Genomic DNA, 19,865 nt, shown 5'->3' with positions numbered 1-19,865 from the left:
CTGCTACTACTACTACTATCACCACCCTTGCTGTCCGTTGGCTACCTCTACTACCACCAATACACCTCCACTGCCGTCTGCTACAAGCAGACCTGAGGCCTGCCCCACCACAGGGCTTTGTCCTCCTGTCACTGTCCAGTCACTTTTAATGTGCTGCTACTACTACTACTACCACCACCACCCTTGCTGTCCGTTGGCTACCTCTACTACCACCAATACACCTCCACTGCCGTCTGCTACAAGCAGGCCTGAGGCCTGCCCCACCACAGGGCTTTGTCCTGTGACTGTCCAGTCTCTTTTAATGTGCTGCTACTACTACTACTACTACTATTACCACCCTTGCTGTCCGTTGGCTACCTCTACTACCACCAATACACCTCCACTGCCGTCTGCTACAAGCAGGCCTGAGGCCTGCCCCACCACAGGGCTTTGTCCTGTGACTGTCCAGTCTCTTTTAATGTGCTGCTGCTACTACTACTACTGCCACCACCCTTGCTGTCCGTTGGCTACCTCTACTACCACCAATACACCTCCACTGCCGTCTGCTACAAGCAGGCCTGAGGCCTGCCCCACCACAGGGCTTTGTCCTGTGACTGTCCAGTCTCTTTTAATGTGCTGCTACTACTACTACCACCACCCTTGCTGTCCGTTGGCTACCTCTACTACCACCAATACACCTCCACTGCCGTCTGCTACAAGCAGGCCTGAGGCTTGCCCCACCACAGGGCTTTGTCCTCCTGTCACTGTCCAGTCTCTTTTAATGTGCTGCTACTACTACTACTACTACTACCACCACCACCCTTGCTGTCCGTTGGCTACCTCTACTACCACCAATACACCTCCACTACCGTCTGCTACAAGCAGGCCTGAGGCCTGCCCCAACACAGGGCTTTGTCCTGTGACTGTCCAGTCTCTTTTAATGTGCTGCTACTACTAATACCACCCTTGCTGTCTGTTGGTTACCTCTACTACCACCAATACACCTCCACTGCCGTCTGCTACAAGCAGGTCTGAGGCCTGCCCCACCACAGGGCTTTGTCCTCCTGTGACTGTCCAGTCTCTTTTTATGTGCTGCTACTACTACTACTACCACCACCACCCTTGCTGTCAGTTGGCTACCTCTACTACCACCAATACACCTCCACTGCCGTATGCTACAAGCAGGCCTGAGGCCTGCCCCTCTACAGGGCTTTGTCCTCCTGTGACTGTCCAGTCTGTTTTAATGTGCTGCTACTACTACTACTACCACCCTTGCTGTCCGTTGGCTACCTCTACTACCACCAATACACCTCCACTGCCGTCTGCTACAAGCAGGCCTGCCCCACCACAGTCTTTTTATCTTGGGGATTGTAAAATTCTGCCACAGTTTATTTTCAACATCTTTTGTTCCAAAGGAAGCCTTGGCTTGATATTCCATGTTGTCTGTGTCTGCCTATTAACCGACGCCGGTCCTCATACACAGCAGTGACAGCACCATCCGCAGTACCTCTGACAAGTCTCAGAAAAACAACCACAGGGCTTTGTCCTGTCCACTCTTTTTTAATGTGCTGCTGTGCTGTTGATGCAGCTACTACTACTACCACCACCACCCGTGCTGTCAGTAGTCCACCACCACCACTACTACCAGTCAACCACCACCAATCCACCCCCAGTGCCATCTGCTACAAGCAGGCCTGCCCCACAACAGGGCTTTGTCCTGGGAGTTGTGACTGTCCAGTGTCTTTTAATGTGCTGCTACTACTACTACCACCACCCTTGCTGTCCGTTGGCTACCTCTACTACCACCAATACACCTCCACTGCCGTCTGCTACAAGCAGGCCTGGAGGGCTTGTGAAAAGCCATTGCTTGTTGCTTTTACATCCATGTATGGATGAACCCCGGCAGGCATCTGCCAATAAAAAGGGTACATTTTTGGAGGGCTTGTGAAAAGCCATTGCTTGTTGCTTTTACATCCATGTATGGATGAACCCCGGCAGGCATCTGCCACCATAAAGGGTACATTTTTTGAGGGCTTGTCAAAAGCCATTGCTTGTTGCTTTTACATCCATGTATGGATGAACCCCGTCAGGCATGTGCCAATAAAAAGGGTAAATTTTTGGAGGGCTTGTCAAAAGCAATTGCTTGTTGCTTTTACATTACATCCATGTATGAATGAACCCCGGCAGGCATCTGCCAATAAAAAGGGTACATTTTTGGAGGGCTTGTGAAAAGCCATTGCTTGTTGCTTTTACATCCATGTATGGATGAATCCCGGCAGGCATCTGCCACCATAAAGGGTAAATTTTTTGAGGGCTTGTCAAAAGCCATTGCTTGTTGCTTTTACATCCATGTATGGATGAACCCGGCAGGCATCTGCCACCATAAAGGGTAAATTTTTTGAGGGCTTGTCAAAAGCCATTGCTTCTTCTTTTACCACCTTATATGTATGAACCCTGGCAGGCATCTGCCGCCAAAAATGGTTCATTTTTGTACCTTTTTTAACAATGAATTAAGCATACAACATGCACAAGTGCAGTGGTTTCTGTTAGTTATCACCATATCCCATCCGTTTTCCTATAGCCATACATGTTGGCGTAACTTTGACACTAACTTTGCCTTAAAGACAGCTCAAAAGTACTTGGATGCACTCATGGGTGACCTAAGAGTGTTATACAGGGCTTCTAGGGCTTTTAAACAGTGTTATACACGATTTTTAGGGGCTTTCTTGTATTACAGGTTCGGTCAGAACTAGTTCGGTCCGAATCAAACTTTTTCATGAAATTCGGCGAACCAGCCGAACCGAACTTTTCATAAGTTCGCTCATCTCTACCTGTGGCCATTCAAAAATACAGTCAACACATGGGAGGGGTGGACCTGGCTGTCCAATTATTACAGCCATACAATGCGATGAGGAAGTCACGCGTCTGGTATAAAAAGGTTGCAGTGCACTTAATTCAAACAGCACTGTGTAATTCCTTTATAATATACCGCAAGGCAGGAAAAAATGCACGGTATCTTGAATACCAAGTACAAGTAATAAAACAGGTTATTACAAGTAATATCTGTTCGAAGACAGTGCAGAAGAGGGTGCAAGCACATCCCATGGAAGTCAGGTCAGCAGAGTTGTGCCGGGATAGCACTTCCCAACTGAGATTGCCCCAATGAAAAAAAGAGACGGCCCTACACAAAATGTGTTACAAAAATGGAGTTAGAAAAGACACGGGTTATCAATGCGACACTTGTCCCGATAAGCCAGGCTTGGGCATCAAAAACTGTTTTCGTTCTTACCATTGTTCTCTAAAGTATTAATTTCATTCATTCTCTACATTTTTTTTAACCCCTTTTGCTCTTTTCATATAGACATACAGAAATGTTACCCCTGTTTCCATTACATTATTGCCCATTTAAAAATTGGAATTATACCTCAAATAAAACAAACCATTTCATTATACCCCTAGATGAATACTGGAGGACGGTGTTTTCTGCTCAGTCACTTCAGAACATCTGCAAACAAATTGTGCCTGGAATTCATCTAACTAGGCCAAAAAAGCCACAAGGCACTTCAGTTTTATGTTCTCCCATAATTCTAGCTAAAATACATGGTTAACATAATCACTATACCCTTAACCCCTTCCCTCTTTGGCCGCTTTTGACCTTCCTGACAGAGCCTCATTTTTCAAATCTGACATGTTTCCCTTTATATGGTAATAACTCCGGAATGCTTTTACCTATCCAAGTGATTCTGAGACTGTTTTCTCATGACACATTGGACTTTATGTTACTGGCAAAATTTGCCCGATACATTCAGTATTTAATTGTGAAAAACACCAAAATTCAGCGAAAAATTGCAAAAATTTGCATTTTTCTCAATTTAAATGTATCTGCTTGTAAGACAGGCAGTTATACCACACAAAAATGTTGCTAACTAACATCCCCCATATGTCTACTTTAGATTGGCATCATTTTTTGAACATCATTTTATTTTTCAAGGACGTTACAAGGTTTAGAACTTTAGCAGCAATTTCTCACATTTTCAAGAAAATTTCAAAATGCTATTTTTACAGGGGCCAGTTCAGTTGTGAAGTGGGTTTGAGGTCCTTAGATATTAGAAACCCCCAATAAGTCACCCCATTTTAAAAATGCACCCCTCAAAGTATTCAAAACAGCATTTAGAAAGTTTCTTAACCCTTTAGACATTGCGCAGGAATTAAGGCAAAGTAGAGGTGAAATTTACAAAGTTCATTATTTTTTTCCAGAAATTCATTTTGAATCCATTTTTTTTGTACCACAGAATGTTTTACCCAAGAAATGCAACTCAATATTTATTGCCCAGGTTCTGCAGTTTTAGGAAATATCCCACATGTGGCTCTAGTGTGCTACTGGACTGAAGCACCGGCCTCAGAAGCAAAGGAGCACCTGGTGGATTTTGGGTCTCCTTTTTATTAGAATATATTTTAGGCACCATGTCAGCTTTGAACAGGTCTTGTGGAACTAAAACAGTGGAAACCCCCCAAAAGTGACCCCATTTGGGAAACTACACCCCTCGAGGAATTTATATAGGGGTGTAGCAAGCATTTTGACAGGCCAGTTTTTTTGCAAAAATGTTTGGAACTAGGCCATGAAAATGAAAATCTAAATTTTTTCAAATAAAATGTAGGTTTAGCTAATTTTTTTTCATTTCCAAAAGAACTAAAGTAGAAAAAGCACCACAACATTTGTAGAGCAATTTCTCCCGAGTAAAACAATACCCCACATGTCGTAATAAACGGTTATTTGGACACACAGCAGGGCTTAGAATGGAAAGAGCGCCATTTGGCTCTTGGAGCTCAAATTTAGCAGGAATGGTTTGCGGAGGCCATGTCGCATTTGCAAAGCCCCCTAGGGGACAAAACAGTGGAAACCCCCAACTAGTGACCCCATTTTGGAAACTACACCCCTCGAGGAATTTATCTAGGGGTGTAGCAAGCATTTTGACCGGCCAGTTTTTTGCAAAAATTTTTGGAACTAGGCCATGAAAATGAAAATCTACATTTTTTCAAATAAAATGTAGGTTTAGCTAATTTTTTTTCATTTCCACAAGGACTAAAGGAGAAAAAGCACCATAAAATTTGTAAAGAAATTTCTCCCGAGTAAAACAATACCCCACATGTGGTAATAAACAGTTGTTTGGACACATGGCAGGGCTTAGAAGGGAAAGAGCGCCATTTGGCTCTTGGAGCTCAAATTTAGCAGGAATGGTTTGCGGAGCCCATGTCACATTTGCAAAGCCCCTAAGGTGACAAAACAGTGGAAACCCCCAACAAGTGACCCCATTTTGGAAACTATACCCCTTGAGGAAATTATCTAGGGGTATAGTGAGCATTTTGACCCCACAGGTTTTTTGCAGAAATTTTTGGAAGTAGGCTGTGAAAATGAAAATCTACATTTTTTCAAATAAAATGTAGGTTTAGCTAATTTTTTTTCATTTCCACAAGGACTAAAGGAGAAAAGGCACCATAAAATTTGTAAAGAAATTTCTCCCGAGTAAAACAATACCCCACATGTAGTAATAAAAGGCTGTTTGGACACACGGCGAGGCTGAGAAGGGAAAGAGCGCCATTTGGCTTTTGGAACTCAAATTTAGCAGGAATGGTTTGCGGAGGCCAGGTCACATTTACAAAGCCCCTGAGGGGACAAAACAGTGGAAACCCCCAACAAGTGACCCCATTTTGGAAACTACACCCCATGAGGAAATTATCTAGGAGTACAGTGAGCAGTTTGACCCCACAGGTGTTTTACAGAACTTATTGGAAGTAGGCCGTAAAAATGAAAATCTACATTTTTTGAAATAAAATGTAGGTTTAGGTTTTTTTTTTCATTTCCACAAGGACTGAAGGAGAAAAAGCACCATAACATTAGTAAAGCAACTTCTCCCGAGTAAAACAATACCCCACATGTGGTCATAAACGGCTGTTTGGACACACGGTAGGGCTCAGAATGGAACTAGCACCATTTGGATTTTGGATAGTGTCTGGGCGCCATGTCACATTTGCTGAGCCCCTGTAGTACTAGTACAGTGGAAACACCCCAAAATTGACTCCATTTGGGAAACTGCACCCCCTGAGGAATCATCTAGGGGTATAGTGAAAATTTTGATCCCAAAGGTTTTTTGCTGAATTAAGCCATGAAAATGAAAAATAATTTTTTTTTCCAACAAGATGTCGTTTTAGATCAACATTTTTCATTTTTACAAGGAATAGAGAAGAAAAAGCACCCCAACATTTGTAAAGTAATTTCTCCCGAGTACGGTAACACCCCATATGTGGTTATAATCAGCTGTTGACATATATGGGAGCATTCAGAAGAAAAGGAGCGGTATTTATCTTTTGGAGCGTAGATTTTGCTGAAATGGTTTGCGGACGCCATGTTGCATTTGCAAAACCCCTGATGTACCAAACAAAAGTGACCCCGTTTTAGAAACTACACCCCTAAAGGCATTTATCAAGGGATGTAGTGAGAATTTAGACTCCACAGGTGTTTTTCAGAAATGAATACGCAGTGGATGGTGCAAAGTGAAAATTGCAATTTTTCCACTGATCTGCCCATTCACCACACAAGATGTTGTGCCCCTGGAGAATGTTACCCCATAAATTGTTAAGCGGGTTCTCCCGGGTATGGTAATGCCTTACTTGTGGCCATAAATTGCTGTTTGGGCACACTGTAGGGCTAAGAAGGGAAAGACCGCCATTTTGAGCATGGATTTTGCTTGGTAGTTTTGTTTGAGTTTTGCTGGTATTCAGTTTATAATGTGGTGGCATATGTAATCTGTGCGGAGAACATCAGGGTATATGTAATCTGTACGGGTACATCAGGGCATAATAAGAGGGTATAATAATGGGGTAAATAATACAATTATCCATAGATGTGTGTTACGCTGTGAAGCAATCTGTTATGCACAGGCCGGCGTCACACTGATAAATGGTTTTCTTTCTTGTCCCCCTTCTGTAACGCTCTGCACCTTTTGGGGACTTTTTCTCCTTCGTAGTTTGGGAAATATTACTGGGAATGTTTTGCGCTGGTATAATACGGGCGCCCTCGCTTCCAGCGGATGTGCGATGTCCCTTCCCTTTCCTAGTTCCTAAATACTAGGGCCCTGAAACTGAAGGAATGTTCCCCTCCGGCCTGGGCATTGAGATGTTATTTCATCACCGCATTACTAGTGCCGTAACTTTTTTGTTTTTCAGTTGATTGAGCGGTGTGCGGGCTTCTTTTTTGCGAGACGGGCTGTAGATTTTATTGGTACCATTTTAGAACACATACGACTTTTTAATCACTTTTTATTTCATTTTTTGGTAAAGGAAATTACCAAAAACAAGCAATTCTGGAATCGTTTTTTATTGTTTTTTTTATCGGCATCCACAGTGCGCCGTAAATTACATGTTCGCTTTATTCTGCGGGTCGATACGATTACGGCGATACCAAATTGATATAGTTTTTTTTATGTATTGCGGCTTTTGCACAATAAAATCACTTTTTTTATAAAATCATTTGTTTTCTGTGTCGCCATATTCTAAGACACATAACGTTATTATTTTTGCGTGCACAAAGCGGTGTCAGGGATTATTTTTTGCGGGACGGATTGCCGTTTTTATTGGTACTATTTTGGAGTAAATGTGACTTTTTGATCACTTTTTATAGCATTTTTTGGAAGGAGATGTGACCTAAAAACAAAGATTCTGGCGTTGTTTTTCATGGTTTTTTTTTACGGCGTTTACCGTGTGGGATAAATTACATAATAGTTTTGTAGTTTGGGTCGTTACGGACGCGGCGATACCAATTATGTATAGTTTTTTTAATTTTTACGGTTTTTCCCATAATAAAAGACTTACTATGGGAAAAAAGTCAGTTTAGCTTTATTTTTATTTGAAATGTGTGTGTTTTTATTGTTTTACCACATTTTTATTAACGTTTTTTTTACTTTTCTGACTTGTCCCACTAGGGGACATGAGGGCCTGATGCCCCGATCGCTACTCTAATACACTGCACTACATACGTAGTGCAGTGTATTAGCGCTGTCAGTTATTCACTGACAGCAAGCCTATGAGGACACGCCGAAGGCGGGTCCTCATCGGCTCCCGTACAAGGCAGACTCGGACGCCATTTTCTGGCGTCCGATTGCCACAGCAACCCAGCGATTGCATCACTGGGTTGCCGATCGGGTGAAAACCTATCAGATGCTGCGCTCTATTGAGCGCAGCATCTGAGGGGTTAATCTGCCGGATCGGAGAGTAGCTCCGGTCCTGGCAGTTACAGGAGGGTGCCAGCTGTATAATACAGCTGTCACCCCGCGGTGATGGTGCCGGCTCTGCTTCTGAGCCCGCACAATCACTGCGCCGTACATGTACGGCGCTTTGCGGGAAGCACCTCCCGACAGCGCCGTACATGTACGGCGCATGTCGGGAAGGGGTTAAATGAATACTTTCAATGTCTAGTTTTAAAAATTGAGTCACTTCTGGAGGTGTTACATTGTTCTAACTTAAGGCCCCATGCTCACTTAGTTATTTTCGGCAGTTTTTTTTAACGGATAGGCCCCTGACACGTTCATTTCAATGGGGCCATGCACACTTCCGCTGTTTTAACGGAACCGTGTGGCCGTACCGTTAAAACTAGGATTCGTCCTACTTCTATCCATTTTTGACGGAACAGTCTCAGTCTTGTCATTGATTTGGTCCATTAAACAACGGACTGCACACGGAAGTCATCCAGGGAGGTCGGACTGGATGTCAAGAGGGACGCGTCACCAAGACAACGGTACATATGAACTTCTTTTACTTTCAATCACTGCGGAAACTCTGCCAGAAATGGCTGCCCCTTCTCTCTTTCCAGCACTGATAGAGAGAAGGTGCTGCCGATTAGTGCAGAGAAAACGGGTCCGTAAATACGGGTGGAATACTGGTGACAAAGGACCCGTATTTACGCCAGTATTTACAAGAGGAAAAAAATACGTTAGTGTGCATGAGGCATTAGTATGCAAAATACACACAGCATGACAACATCTCAATATAGCAATGTGTACAGAGAGAAAGCAAAGAGTGTCAGTCATATATCAAATACAGACTGACATAGTGTAAAATACATCCCAAAAATGTGTTTCTCAGCTTCGTAAACTGGGAGCAAGGCACACATTACAACTAAAACATACAATCTTTAAAGCAAATAGAAAACAAGTGTTGTGTACTGCAGTAAGACACAGAAAGCAAAGAGGTAGTGCATTCTAGTGAAAAATAGGACTCAACCGTACATAAGGGATCTAATCATCTAAAGAAAAGGATCCTCTAGAGTTAAGCTGGATTGTGACGCCACTAAAGGGTCACATGTACAAGAGGACACAGGAAAGACTAAGGGTATGTTCACATGCAGTGAGCAAAAACTTCTGAAAATACGGAGCTGTTTTTAGGCGAAAACAGCTCTTGATTTTCAGACGTTTTTGTAGCAACTCGCATTTTTCGCTGCGTATTTTACGGCCGTTCTTGGAGCTGTTTTTCAATGGAGTCAATGAAAAACGCCTCCAAAAACGTCCCAAGAAGTGATATGCACTTCTTTTTTGCGGGCGTCTTTTTACGCGCCGTATTTTGACAGCGACGCGTATAAAAACACGCCATGGGAACAGAACATCGTAAAACTCATTGAAAGCAATGGGCAGATGTTTGAAGGCGTATTAGGGGCGTAAAACGCCCGAATTACGTCTGAAAACACTGCGTGTGAACATACCCTAAGAGTCATCAAATGAGTGGCAACACAAGGGAATGGTATGGAGAGAGTAAAGCCATATATCCCAAATCTTATGAAATGTAACATTTTTATTTCTATTTTTTAAATATAAATTTTTTCAGTGCTGAAGTAACATTGATAGAGCAAATCCAGTTACTGATGTCGAGGGGAATGGGAGCCATTCAAAATTTAGCAACTATTTGTCGGGCATGGTATTGCGTCTTGGAGAGAAAGTCTGATCAGCCACAAAGGGATATGATTTAGGATCAATGATTAAAAGACAAACCTTGAGGTCATCCTTTACAGTGACACCCGTTGCGTCATGGAGAAACTTGCAAATTTGCTCCCCGTACCCCAATATGACAGGACCACAATAAGGGCATGTTCAGACGTGGCAGAATTTTTCCGCTGCAAATGTTGGTGCAGATTTGGGGCAATTACCAGTGGCGGATTAAGTAGACCATAGGCCCTAGGCTGTTACTCAAACTTGGGCGCCCCTTCCGCACTGCCGCCCTGCCACGCTGTAACTATTTTTTTACACTACCTTTTTGGGCAAGCATTAACAAATGGGTGTTACGATTCCCCTTGTCACAGGGCTGTGTCCCTACATACTGACAGTATCACACTGTGCAGGGACACATCCTCCTGACAAGGGGAATTGTCTATCAGTCCTGGACTGCAGAAAGACTTTTTGTGAAATACAAGGATTTCCTATAATAAACATGTCAGGAGAGGTGACAGATTCTCTATAAATCTAGTGACACAAAGGTGACGACGTCTCAGATTCTAGTAATTTTTTTCCTCTTTTCTTCTCCATCCGGTCCAGAGCTCATGACGACTTCTCCCAGCCATGACTCATTTCTGCAGAATTTGCCACTCAGATTTCTTCAGCTCCTCACTTTTCCAACATTTCCACACCTATAAACGAAAAAAGTTATCATGGTGCCACATACTGTGCCCCTAAATATAATAGCACCGAACACTGCATGCCTGAATATAATAATACCACACACTGTAAAACACCACACATACACACAGCCCCCTGTACAAAGTGCCACACACAGCCCCCTGTACATAGTGCCACACACAGCCCCTGTAGATATTACACACCCCTATAGATAGCGCCACACACAGCCCCCTGTAGATATCACACATCCCCCCGTAGAGAGCGATTGCACACAGCCCCCTATAGATAGTGCCATATAGCCCCTATGTAGAGAGCGCCACACAGACCTCCCCTCTTGTATACAGCACAAAAAAGCCCCCTATAAAGAGCGCCACACACATGCTGCTGTGGATAGCGCTACACAGCCCCCCTTGTATATAGTGCTACACAGTGCTCCCCCCTTGTAAATAGTGTCACAAAGCACTCCCCCCTTTGTATATAGTGTCACACAGCACTCCCCCTTTGTATATAGGGCCACACAGCGCTCCCCCTTGCATATAGGGCCACATAGCACCCCCCCTTGTATATAGTGACACAGAACACTCTCCCCCTTTGTATACAGACCCACACAGCACTACCCTCCCCCTTGTATATAGGGCCACCCAGCACTCCCCCTTGTATATAGTGTAACAGAGCAATCCCCCCCCTCCTTAAATATAAACACAGCGATAGTCCCCACCTAAAAAAATATATACAGTTTACTTACCTTACCCTGTGGCGGCCGCTCCAGCTGGATGCGTGGGAATCCTCCGGACTAGACGCATGCGCAGACCGGCGTGATGCAGTACCTCATCACGCCGGCCTGCGCAGGGAGTGTTCCCAGCGCCTTATAGGCTGCAAGCTGAACGTGACCGGCTGCAGCCTATAGTATTCATTTGTATCTAAGTCCTGAAGACTCAGATACAAATGAATGTGGCTGCCGCTAGCACCGGGGCGCCTTCCGGTGCTAGCGACGCCACCGGGCATGAGGGGGCTCATGCGATCATGTGCAGTTCAGCCAGCCATGGGCCCCCCGGGAGCCTTGGGCCCCGGGCAGCCGCCCAAACCGCCCTAATGATAATCCGCCACTGGCAATTACGCAGCGAATCTGCAACAACATTTGCATATTTGACAGGTAATTCAGACGTTGCAGATATCACAGCAGAATTGCCACAGATTTCAGTTTTTGCATTGCAAAGGCTGAAATCCGCAGAGAAATTCCACTTCTCTACAATGGAAAGAGCATGCTGCGGAGGGAAAATTCTGCACCGCAGCCTAATTTCCGCACAGTTATTTTCTGCAACGTCCAAACTAAGTTTCCTAAAAATGTATAGAAAGAAATGAAAAAACGGCTGCTGCAGAATTCCACTGCGGACTGTCCGCAGCGGAATTCAACAGCAATTCCGCCACGTCTGAATGTGCCCTAACTGAAAAAAGGAATCAAAGGATTCGCCACACTTTGAGCACAGGTCCGTTAACCCTGGTTTTCAGTTACTGTGCAATCTATATATATATATACTGTGTATGTATGTATGTACAGTGAAGGAAATAAGTATTTGATCCCTTGCTGATTTTGTAAGTTTGCCCACTTTCAAAGTCATGAACAGTTTAGAATTTTTAGGCTAGGTTAATTTTACCAGTGAGAGATAGATTATATATAAAAAAAAAACAGAAAAATGACATTGTCAAAATTATATATATTTATTTGCATTGTGCACAGAGAAATAAATATTTGATCCCCAACCAACCATTAAGGGTTCAGCCTCCTCCAGACCAGTTACACGCTCCAAATCAACTTGGTGCCTGCATTAAAGACAGCTGTCTTAAATGGTCACCTGTATAAATGACTCCTGTCCACAGACTCAATTAATCAGTCTGACTCTAACCTCTACAACATGGGCAAGACCAAAGAGCTTTCTAAGGATGTCAGGGACAAGATCATAGACCTGCACAAGGCTGGAATGGGCTACAAAACCATAAGTAAGACGCTGGGTGAGAAGGAGACAACTGTTGGTGCAATAGTAAGAAAATCGAAGACATCCAAAATTACTGTTAATCGACATCGATCTGGGGCTCCATGCAAAATCTCACCTCGTGGGGTATCCTTGATCCTGAGGAAGGTGAGAGCACACCCGAAAACGACACGGGGGGAACTTGTTAATGATCTCAAGGCAGCTGGGACCACAGTCACCAAGAAAACCATTGGTAACACATTACGCCGTAATGGATTAAAATCCTGCAGTGCCCGCAAGGTCCCCCTGCTCAAGAAGGCACATGTACAGTCCCGTCTGAAGTTTGCAAATGAACATCTGGATGATTCTGAGAGTGATTGGGAGAAGGTGCTGTGGTCAGATGACACTAAAATTGAGCTCTTTAGCATTAACTCAACTCGCCGTGTTTGGAGGAAGAGAAATGCTGCCTATGACCCAAAGAACACCGTCCCCACTGTCAAGCATGGAGGTGGAAACATTATGTTTTGGGGGTGTTTCTCTGCTAAGGGCACAGGACTACTTCACCGCATCAATGGGAGAATGGATGGAGCCATGTACCATCAAATCCTGAGTGACAACCTCCTTCCCTCCACCAGGACATTAAAAATGGCTCGTGGCTGGGTCTTCCAGCACGACAATGACCCGAAACATACAACCAAGGCAACAAAGGAGTGGCTCAAAAAGAAGCACATTAATGTCATGGAGTGGCATAGCCAGTCTCCAGACCTTAATCCCATCGAAAACTTATGGAGGGAACTGAAGATCCGAGTTGCCAAGCGACAGCCTCGAAATCTTAATGATTTACAGATGATCTGCAAAGAGGAGTGGGCCAAAATTCCATCTAACATGTGTGCAAACCTCATCATCAACTACAAAGAACGTCTGACTGCTGTGCTTGCCAACAAGGGTTTTGCCACCAAGTATTAAGTCTTGTTTGCCAAAGGGATCAAATACTTATTTCTCTGTGCACAATGCAAATAAATATATATAATTTTGACAATGTGATTTTCTGTTTTTTTAAAATATAATCTATCTCTCACTGGTAAAATTAACCTAGCCTAAAAATTTTAGACTGTTCATGTCTTTGACAGTGGGCAAACTTACAAAATCAGCAAGGGATCAAATACTTATTTCCTTCACTGTATATATATATATATATATATATATATATATATATATATATATATATATATATATATATATATATATATATACACTACCGTTCAAAAGTTTGGGGTCACCCAGACAATTTCGTGTTTTCCATGAAAACTCACACTTATATTTATCAAATGAGTTGCAAAATGACTAGAAAATATAGTCAAGACATTGACAAGGTTAGAAATAATGATTTTTATTTGAAATAATAATTTTCTCCTTCAAACTTTGCTTTCATCAAAGAATGCTCCATTTGCAGCAATTACAGCATTGTAGACCTTTGGCATTCTAGCTGTTAATTTGCTGAGGTAATCGGGAGAAATTTCACCCCATGCTTCCAAAAGCCCCTCCCACAAGTTGGATTGGCTTGATGGGCACTTCTTGCGTACCATATGGTCAAGCTGCTCCCACAACAGCTCTATGGGTTTTAGATCTGGTGACTGCGCTGGCCACTCCATTACAGATAGAATACCAGCTGCCTGCTTCTTCACTAAATAGTTCTTGCATAATTTGGAGGTGTGCTTTGGGTCATTGTCCTGTTGTAGGATGAAATTGGCTCCAATCAAGCGCTGTCCACAGGGTATGGCATGGCGTTGCAAAATGGAGTGATAGCCTTCCTTATTAAAAATCCCTTTTACCTTGTACAAATCTCCCAGTTTACCAGCACCAAAGCAACCCCAGACCATCACATTACCTCCACTATGCTTGACAGATGGCGTCAGGCACTCTTCCAGCATCTTTTCAGTTGTTCTGCATCTCACAAATGTTCTTCTGTGTGATCCAAACACCTCAAACTTCGATTCGTCTGTCCATAACACTTTTTTCCAATCTTCCTCTGTCCAATGTCTCTGTGCTTTTGCCCATATTAATCTTTTCCTTTTATTAGCCAGTCTCAGATATGGCTTTTTCTTTGCCACTCTGCCCTGAGGGCCAGCATCCTGGAGTCACCTCTTCACTGTAGACGTTGACACTGGCGTTTTGCGGGTACTATTTAATAAAGCTGCCAGTTGAGGACCTGTGAGGCGTCTATTTCTCAAACTAGAGACTCTAATGTACTTGTCTTGTTGCTCAGTTGTGCAGCGGGGCCTCCCACTTCTCTTTCTACTCTGGTTAGAGCCTGTTTGTGCTGTCCTCTGAAGGGAGTAGTACACACCGTTGTAGGAAATCTTCAGTTTCTTGGCAATTTCTCGCATTGAATAGCCTTCATTTCTAAGAACAAGAATAGACTGTCGAGTTTCACATGAAAGCTCTCGTTTTCTAGCCATTTGGAGAGTTTAATCGAACCCACAAATGTAATGCTCCCGATTCTCAACTAGCTCAAGGGAAGGTCAGTTTTATAGCTCCTCTAAACAGCAAAACTGTTTACAGTGGTGCTAACATAATTGCACAAGGGTTTTTAAGTGTTTTCTAATCATCCATTAGCCTTCTAACACAGTTAGCAAACACAATGTACCATTAGAACATTGGAGTGATGGTTGCTGGAAATGGGCCTCTATACACCTATGTAGATATTGCATTAAAAACCAGATGTTTGCAGCTAGAATAGTCATTTAGCACATTAACAATGTATAGAGTGTATTTCTGATTAATTTAATGTTATCTTCATTTAAAAAAAACCTGTGTTTTTCTTTAAAAAATAAGGAAATTTCTAAGTGAAGCTAAACTTTTGAACAGTAGTGTATATAATTAAAATAAACTTTAAAAGAAGATGACCCCTATTAGAAATTGGCAAAACTGCGACTTTGCACTGATTTGCCAACTGGCGATTTTCCATTATTTCTTATTAGAGGAACTATATTCTACATATCTATTACAATGGAGGCTGAAATACGGATCTATGTTTTAGCCTTCTTTGTCATTAATAGTGAAAATACATTTCCATAAAGCAAACAGGCACATTTTTAGGTTAATTTATATCTAATCATATGTGGGAACAAACCCCCAAAGCCTTTTATTACTCTTGCTTAAAAATATAACATAATGAAGGTTCTGCTTATTTTAAGTGACTTACAGATAATTTTACATTTATTAAAAACTAAATTTTTAATAAAACCAGGGCCATATTACTATGTAACAGTTGTCCAGCTTTAATTCAGGGTTTCTTAATGATTTACACATGAAAAATATATATATTATATAGCAAAAAATATAAAAGGCTAAAATCCCAATACTTGATTTTTAACACAAGTATATCTAAAAGACAAAAGTTCTAAAAAGTTATACCATTGAACAGCAGCCATTGACACAGATGCACACAATAATAATGTTAGTGCATTATGATAATATGGATATATTTATGTGTATATATATATATATATATATATAATACACATTTAAAAATTACATGATATACAAATAACAAAATTGCAAATATGTGTCATTTATAATCAGTTTTTAGTATATATATATATATAATATCTTTTGCATATAATTCATTTTGAAAAGATTCTTGTAATCATTCACATTGCGTTATGATACATAAACGCTTCTCTACACACTGGTTAGCAGTAACTCTGGTGGGAGCCTCACTGGGAACACTATCCAGAACAGCTTCTACTAACTTCATTGACACAAGGAGAATGTATTCACAGTCACTGTATTTAGACTTTATACAGCACTTGGCATTATGTCCCGAAACATCTGTGTTCTCTATAACACCATAAATGACTGCAGAAAACCTGTCCAGAAACATGGTATAGCAATGGCAAACAAGTATAACAATATGAGCTAATAAACTAATAATAATATATACATGTCATATAGATAGATAATTAAATAATATTACATAGATAATAGATAGATAATTGATAGCTAGTGTTACATCTCCGCGTTCCAGCGTGACGGCTCCAGCCGTCGTCCGCGTCAGGTTGCTAGCCCTCTCCTGGCAGCCGCAAACCTGTTCTTCTAGTCTGGGGCTCTCTTCTTTCCTGCTGCTGTCCATGTTGCCAACCAGTGCTTCTGGATGACGTCGGCCCAGGCAGCCTATTTAATGAGGACTCAGGTCTGCAGATTAAGGTACATTCTTGTTTGTTTTTTTGCTTCTGATCCTAACCCCGACCATGACTTTACACTGATCCTGACAGTGACCTTGTTTCTGTTTTGGATTTCTCTTGTATGCTTCTGGACAGGTTTTCTGTTCCTTTAATTTGTTGAATGGTAGCTGCTGTCCTACTCCTGGTTCTGACCCTCAGCCTTTTCTCTGACTACAATTCCCATTTCATCCTCTGACTCTGACATCCTGACCTCTTCTCTGGTGTCAACTATCGGCACTGTTCCTGACTACACTACAGTTCTTTCAGCACACCTACAGCCAATCGGTAACTATTCAGGGAGCCGGGATCTAGGAATGCAACCGGGAATGTCCATACCTCTTTGCCTGGGTTAAGGGGGAAGAATGGGAAATTCCTTAGACTCTTTACCCCAGTCCTGCCAGCGCCAAATCAACTGTGGCTTAAAGGATCCACATCTCCAGTGAGAACCGTAATAGTAGCAGATAGATAGATAGATAGATAGATAGATAGATAGATAGATAGATAGATAGATAGATAGATAGATAGATAGATAGATAGATAGATAGATAGATAGATAGATAATAGACTGACAGTCAGACAGAGAGAATACAGACAGATAGAACAATTATAACTAATATGTAAAGTAAATTACAGAAGTCCGGTTATTTAATGTGTACTATAGAATCCCTTTGATGTGGCATAATGTTATTATACAGGGGTTTCCAGGACAGGATTATTTTGTTTTCTTACTAAAAATAACAACATCCAGTAAAATGGAATAATAAGGTACAGTACTTACCTGTATATTCCATGGTGTTTAGTGGTTAGCACTGTTGCCTTGCAGCATTCAGGTATTAGGTTCATATCCAACCATGGGTCGCTTTTGTAGAATTTGTATGCTCCCACTGTGTTTGGGTGTCTTTCCTCTAACACTTCAAAAACTTCCTATGAAATTGTGCCATGTAAGTTTGTCTTAAAATATAGGGACTGAATTGAGTGCTTATACTTTGAGTGTACATAAATTACTGCTATATACGTAATGGGACAATAAAATATTCCCCATTACGCTGTGTCCATTGTAAAAACAACAATGCAATGCATGCCTGGCTGAGTATGTCAGTGGGGGCTTGACATACTGCATGCATCAAGCGGGTCGGAAACCTGGCAGGAATATATAGGAAACGTAATCTTATTTTTACAGTTTTTTTTTTGTAAATAAAAAAAAGAAAAAATAGAAAGCACTTTATGACACTGTGAGCAAGTTCAGATTTAAGTAAAAAATTGTACATTTTTGAGCGACTTACAAATCATATGTTGTATGCTGCTTTATGATTTGTTTTGAGATGGATTATGCAGTACAGCAGCGGGCATGACTGAACCAGAATACATTTATTTAAAACGTGTGCTGAATTTCCCTAATCCGCTAAATACTCACTTGGGAGAGTTGATTTATTAATTATTTATGCTTTGCATCTTGATGCTTGATATCCAGTCAGACAATTTAGTCTTGATATCCTGTTTCAATCTGTTCGGCTATTTACCTTTTCCTTCTCTCTTTTCAGCTCCTTGCTCGTATCCGCACATGACTGCCTCAGCCTGCCAGGAGACAGGAACCCATTTTTTATTCGGAAGACAAAAAGAAAACAAGAAAGGGAGTCATCGAATCAAGCCCAAGACCCTAAAAAATATTTCAAAGGAGAGGCCCAATTCCCTGGTGGACCTGAAAACATATAAGGACACAAAGATATTAGTGGCTAAATTTCTGGAACATTCAAACTGTCACCTGTCTCCGGAAGTACAGCACGTTGTAAATAGTATTAAGTCTGTCATCAAATCAGATGAACGGCACATGGAGGAAGCCATCTTTAGTGCCAACATTATAGACCAGGTAAACAAATATGACAAAGCACATCTAGGAACGCATCAACGTAATGACAGCTGAACTACACCTTACACTCAGTCTCATCTGCAGCTCTCTAACCATCGTATAGCACAACATACACAGGTAGCAGAGCTGATTTTGTCAATATGAAAGAGCTAAGTTTGTCATTTTGGAAGATGTGACGTAATACCACCTAATGAGTTTTTGGATTCTCATTGTGAAAAAGAAGATGACTTAATAAATAATAAGTTCAGTTCTGCTACTTCTGTACATAAACCTTGTGTAAAGCGGATTATTCAGGAAAGATTGACACGTCCTCTACATATTACATGCACACTGGAGCAGATACGGATGTAGCCAGCTTTATCTTGACTCTGATAACTTGCTGCAGCGTGATATCACACAACAAAAGCCATTGAAAAGTCATTGAAAAAGTCAAGATAAAGGATATAGCCACTTTGTATCTAATGCGTTAAAAGTCAAGATAAAGATGGCTACATCTGTATGCTCTGTGACGTCTCTGTGTCTTGTTCTCTAATTGTACTTACCCTGAAAAGAACCTTGTGTTTATGGACATGAACATTTAAGAGGATTCTAAACTTGCATATACAAAAACCTCAACAGAGCCCAAATACTGTAGTGTTTCCACTCGCACATGATTTGGGAACCATGGGTACTGTACATGAGGTGTGTGTGTCCACAAATATGTGATATATCAGGTTACTATAGATGATCATAAACAGTGCCCCCTTCTTACATACAGTCATGGCCCAAAAGTTCAACTATTATGGACCAAATTGCAAGTAAGCATACATCACACAGAGTAAGCCCCACAAGTCTTCTATTGGTTGAGCGATATTTATAAGACCCCCTTCTAGCAGCTCATGTTTTAAATCTCTGGCTACTACCAAAGAAAAAACCTTCAATAAGGCCAGAAACAGATCTATTACACAGGAGACATCCAGCACGAGTCAGCTCTGGATAAAATCATTAACTTAGTTCTTTTATATACTAGTCCTTTTCAATGAATTAGAATATCAAAAAGTTAATTTATTTCAGTAATTCAATTCAAAAAGTGAAACTCATATATTATGTAGATTCATTACACAGAGAGTGAACTATTTCCAGCATTTTTTTCTTTTAATGTTGATGAGTATGGCTAACAGTTAAT

The 19,865-nt window shown here is 41.7% G+C and overlaps 1 protein-coding gene across 1 annotated transcript in view; it reads left to right on the top strand.

The window, feature by feature from the left end:
• The window catches only part of ENTREP2 (endosomal transmembrane epsin interactor 2), an 878,750-nt gene that overhangs the window by 845,532 nt on the left and 13,353 nt on the right, over positions 1-19,865 (top strand). The window contains exon 10 of the mRNA XM_075855203.1: positions 18,375-18,700. Coding sequence (XP_075711318.1) covers positions 18,375-18,700 — 326 coding nt within the window. The remainder of the gene's footprint in view (positions 1-18,374; positions 18,701-19,865) is intronic.

This window comes from Rhinoderma darwinii, chromosome 3, assembly GCF_050947455.1.
Source record: "Rhinoderma darwinii isolate aRhiDar2 chromosome 3, aRhiDar2.hap1, whole genome shotgun sequence".
In the NCBI taxonomy this organism is placed as follows: Eukaryota; Metazoa; Chordata; class Amphibia; order Anura; family Rhinodermatidae; genus Rhinoderma; species Rhinoderma darwinii.
The sequence above is the reverse complement of the archived record's forward strand: the minus strand, read 5'-3'. Positions and strand labels throughout refer to the sequence as shown.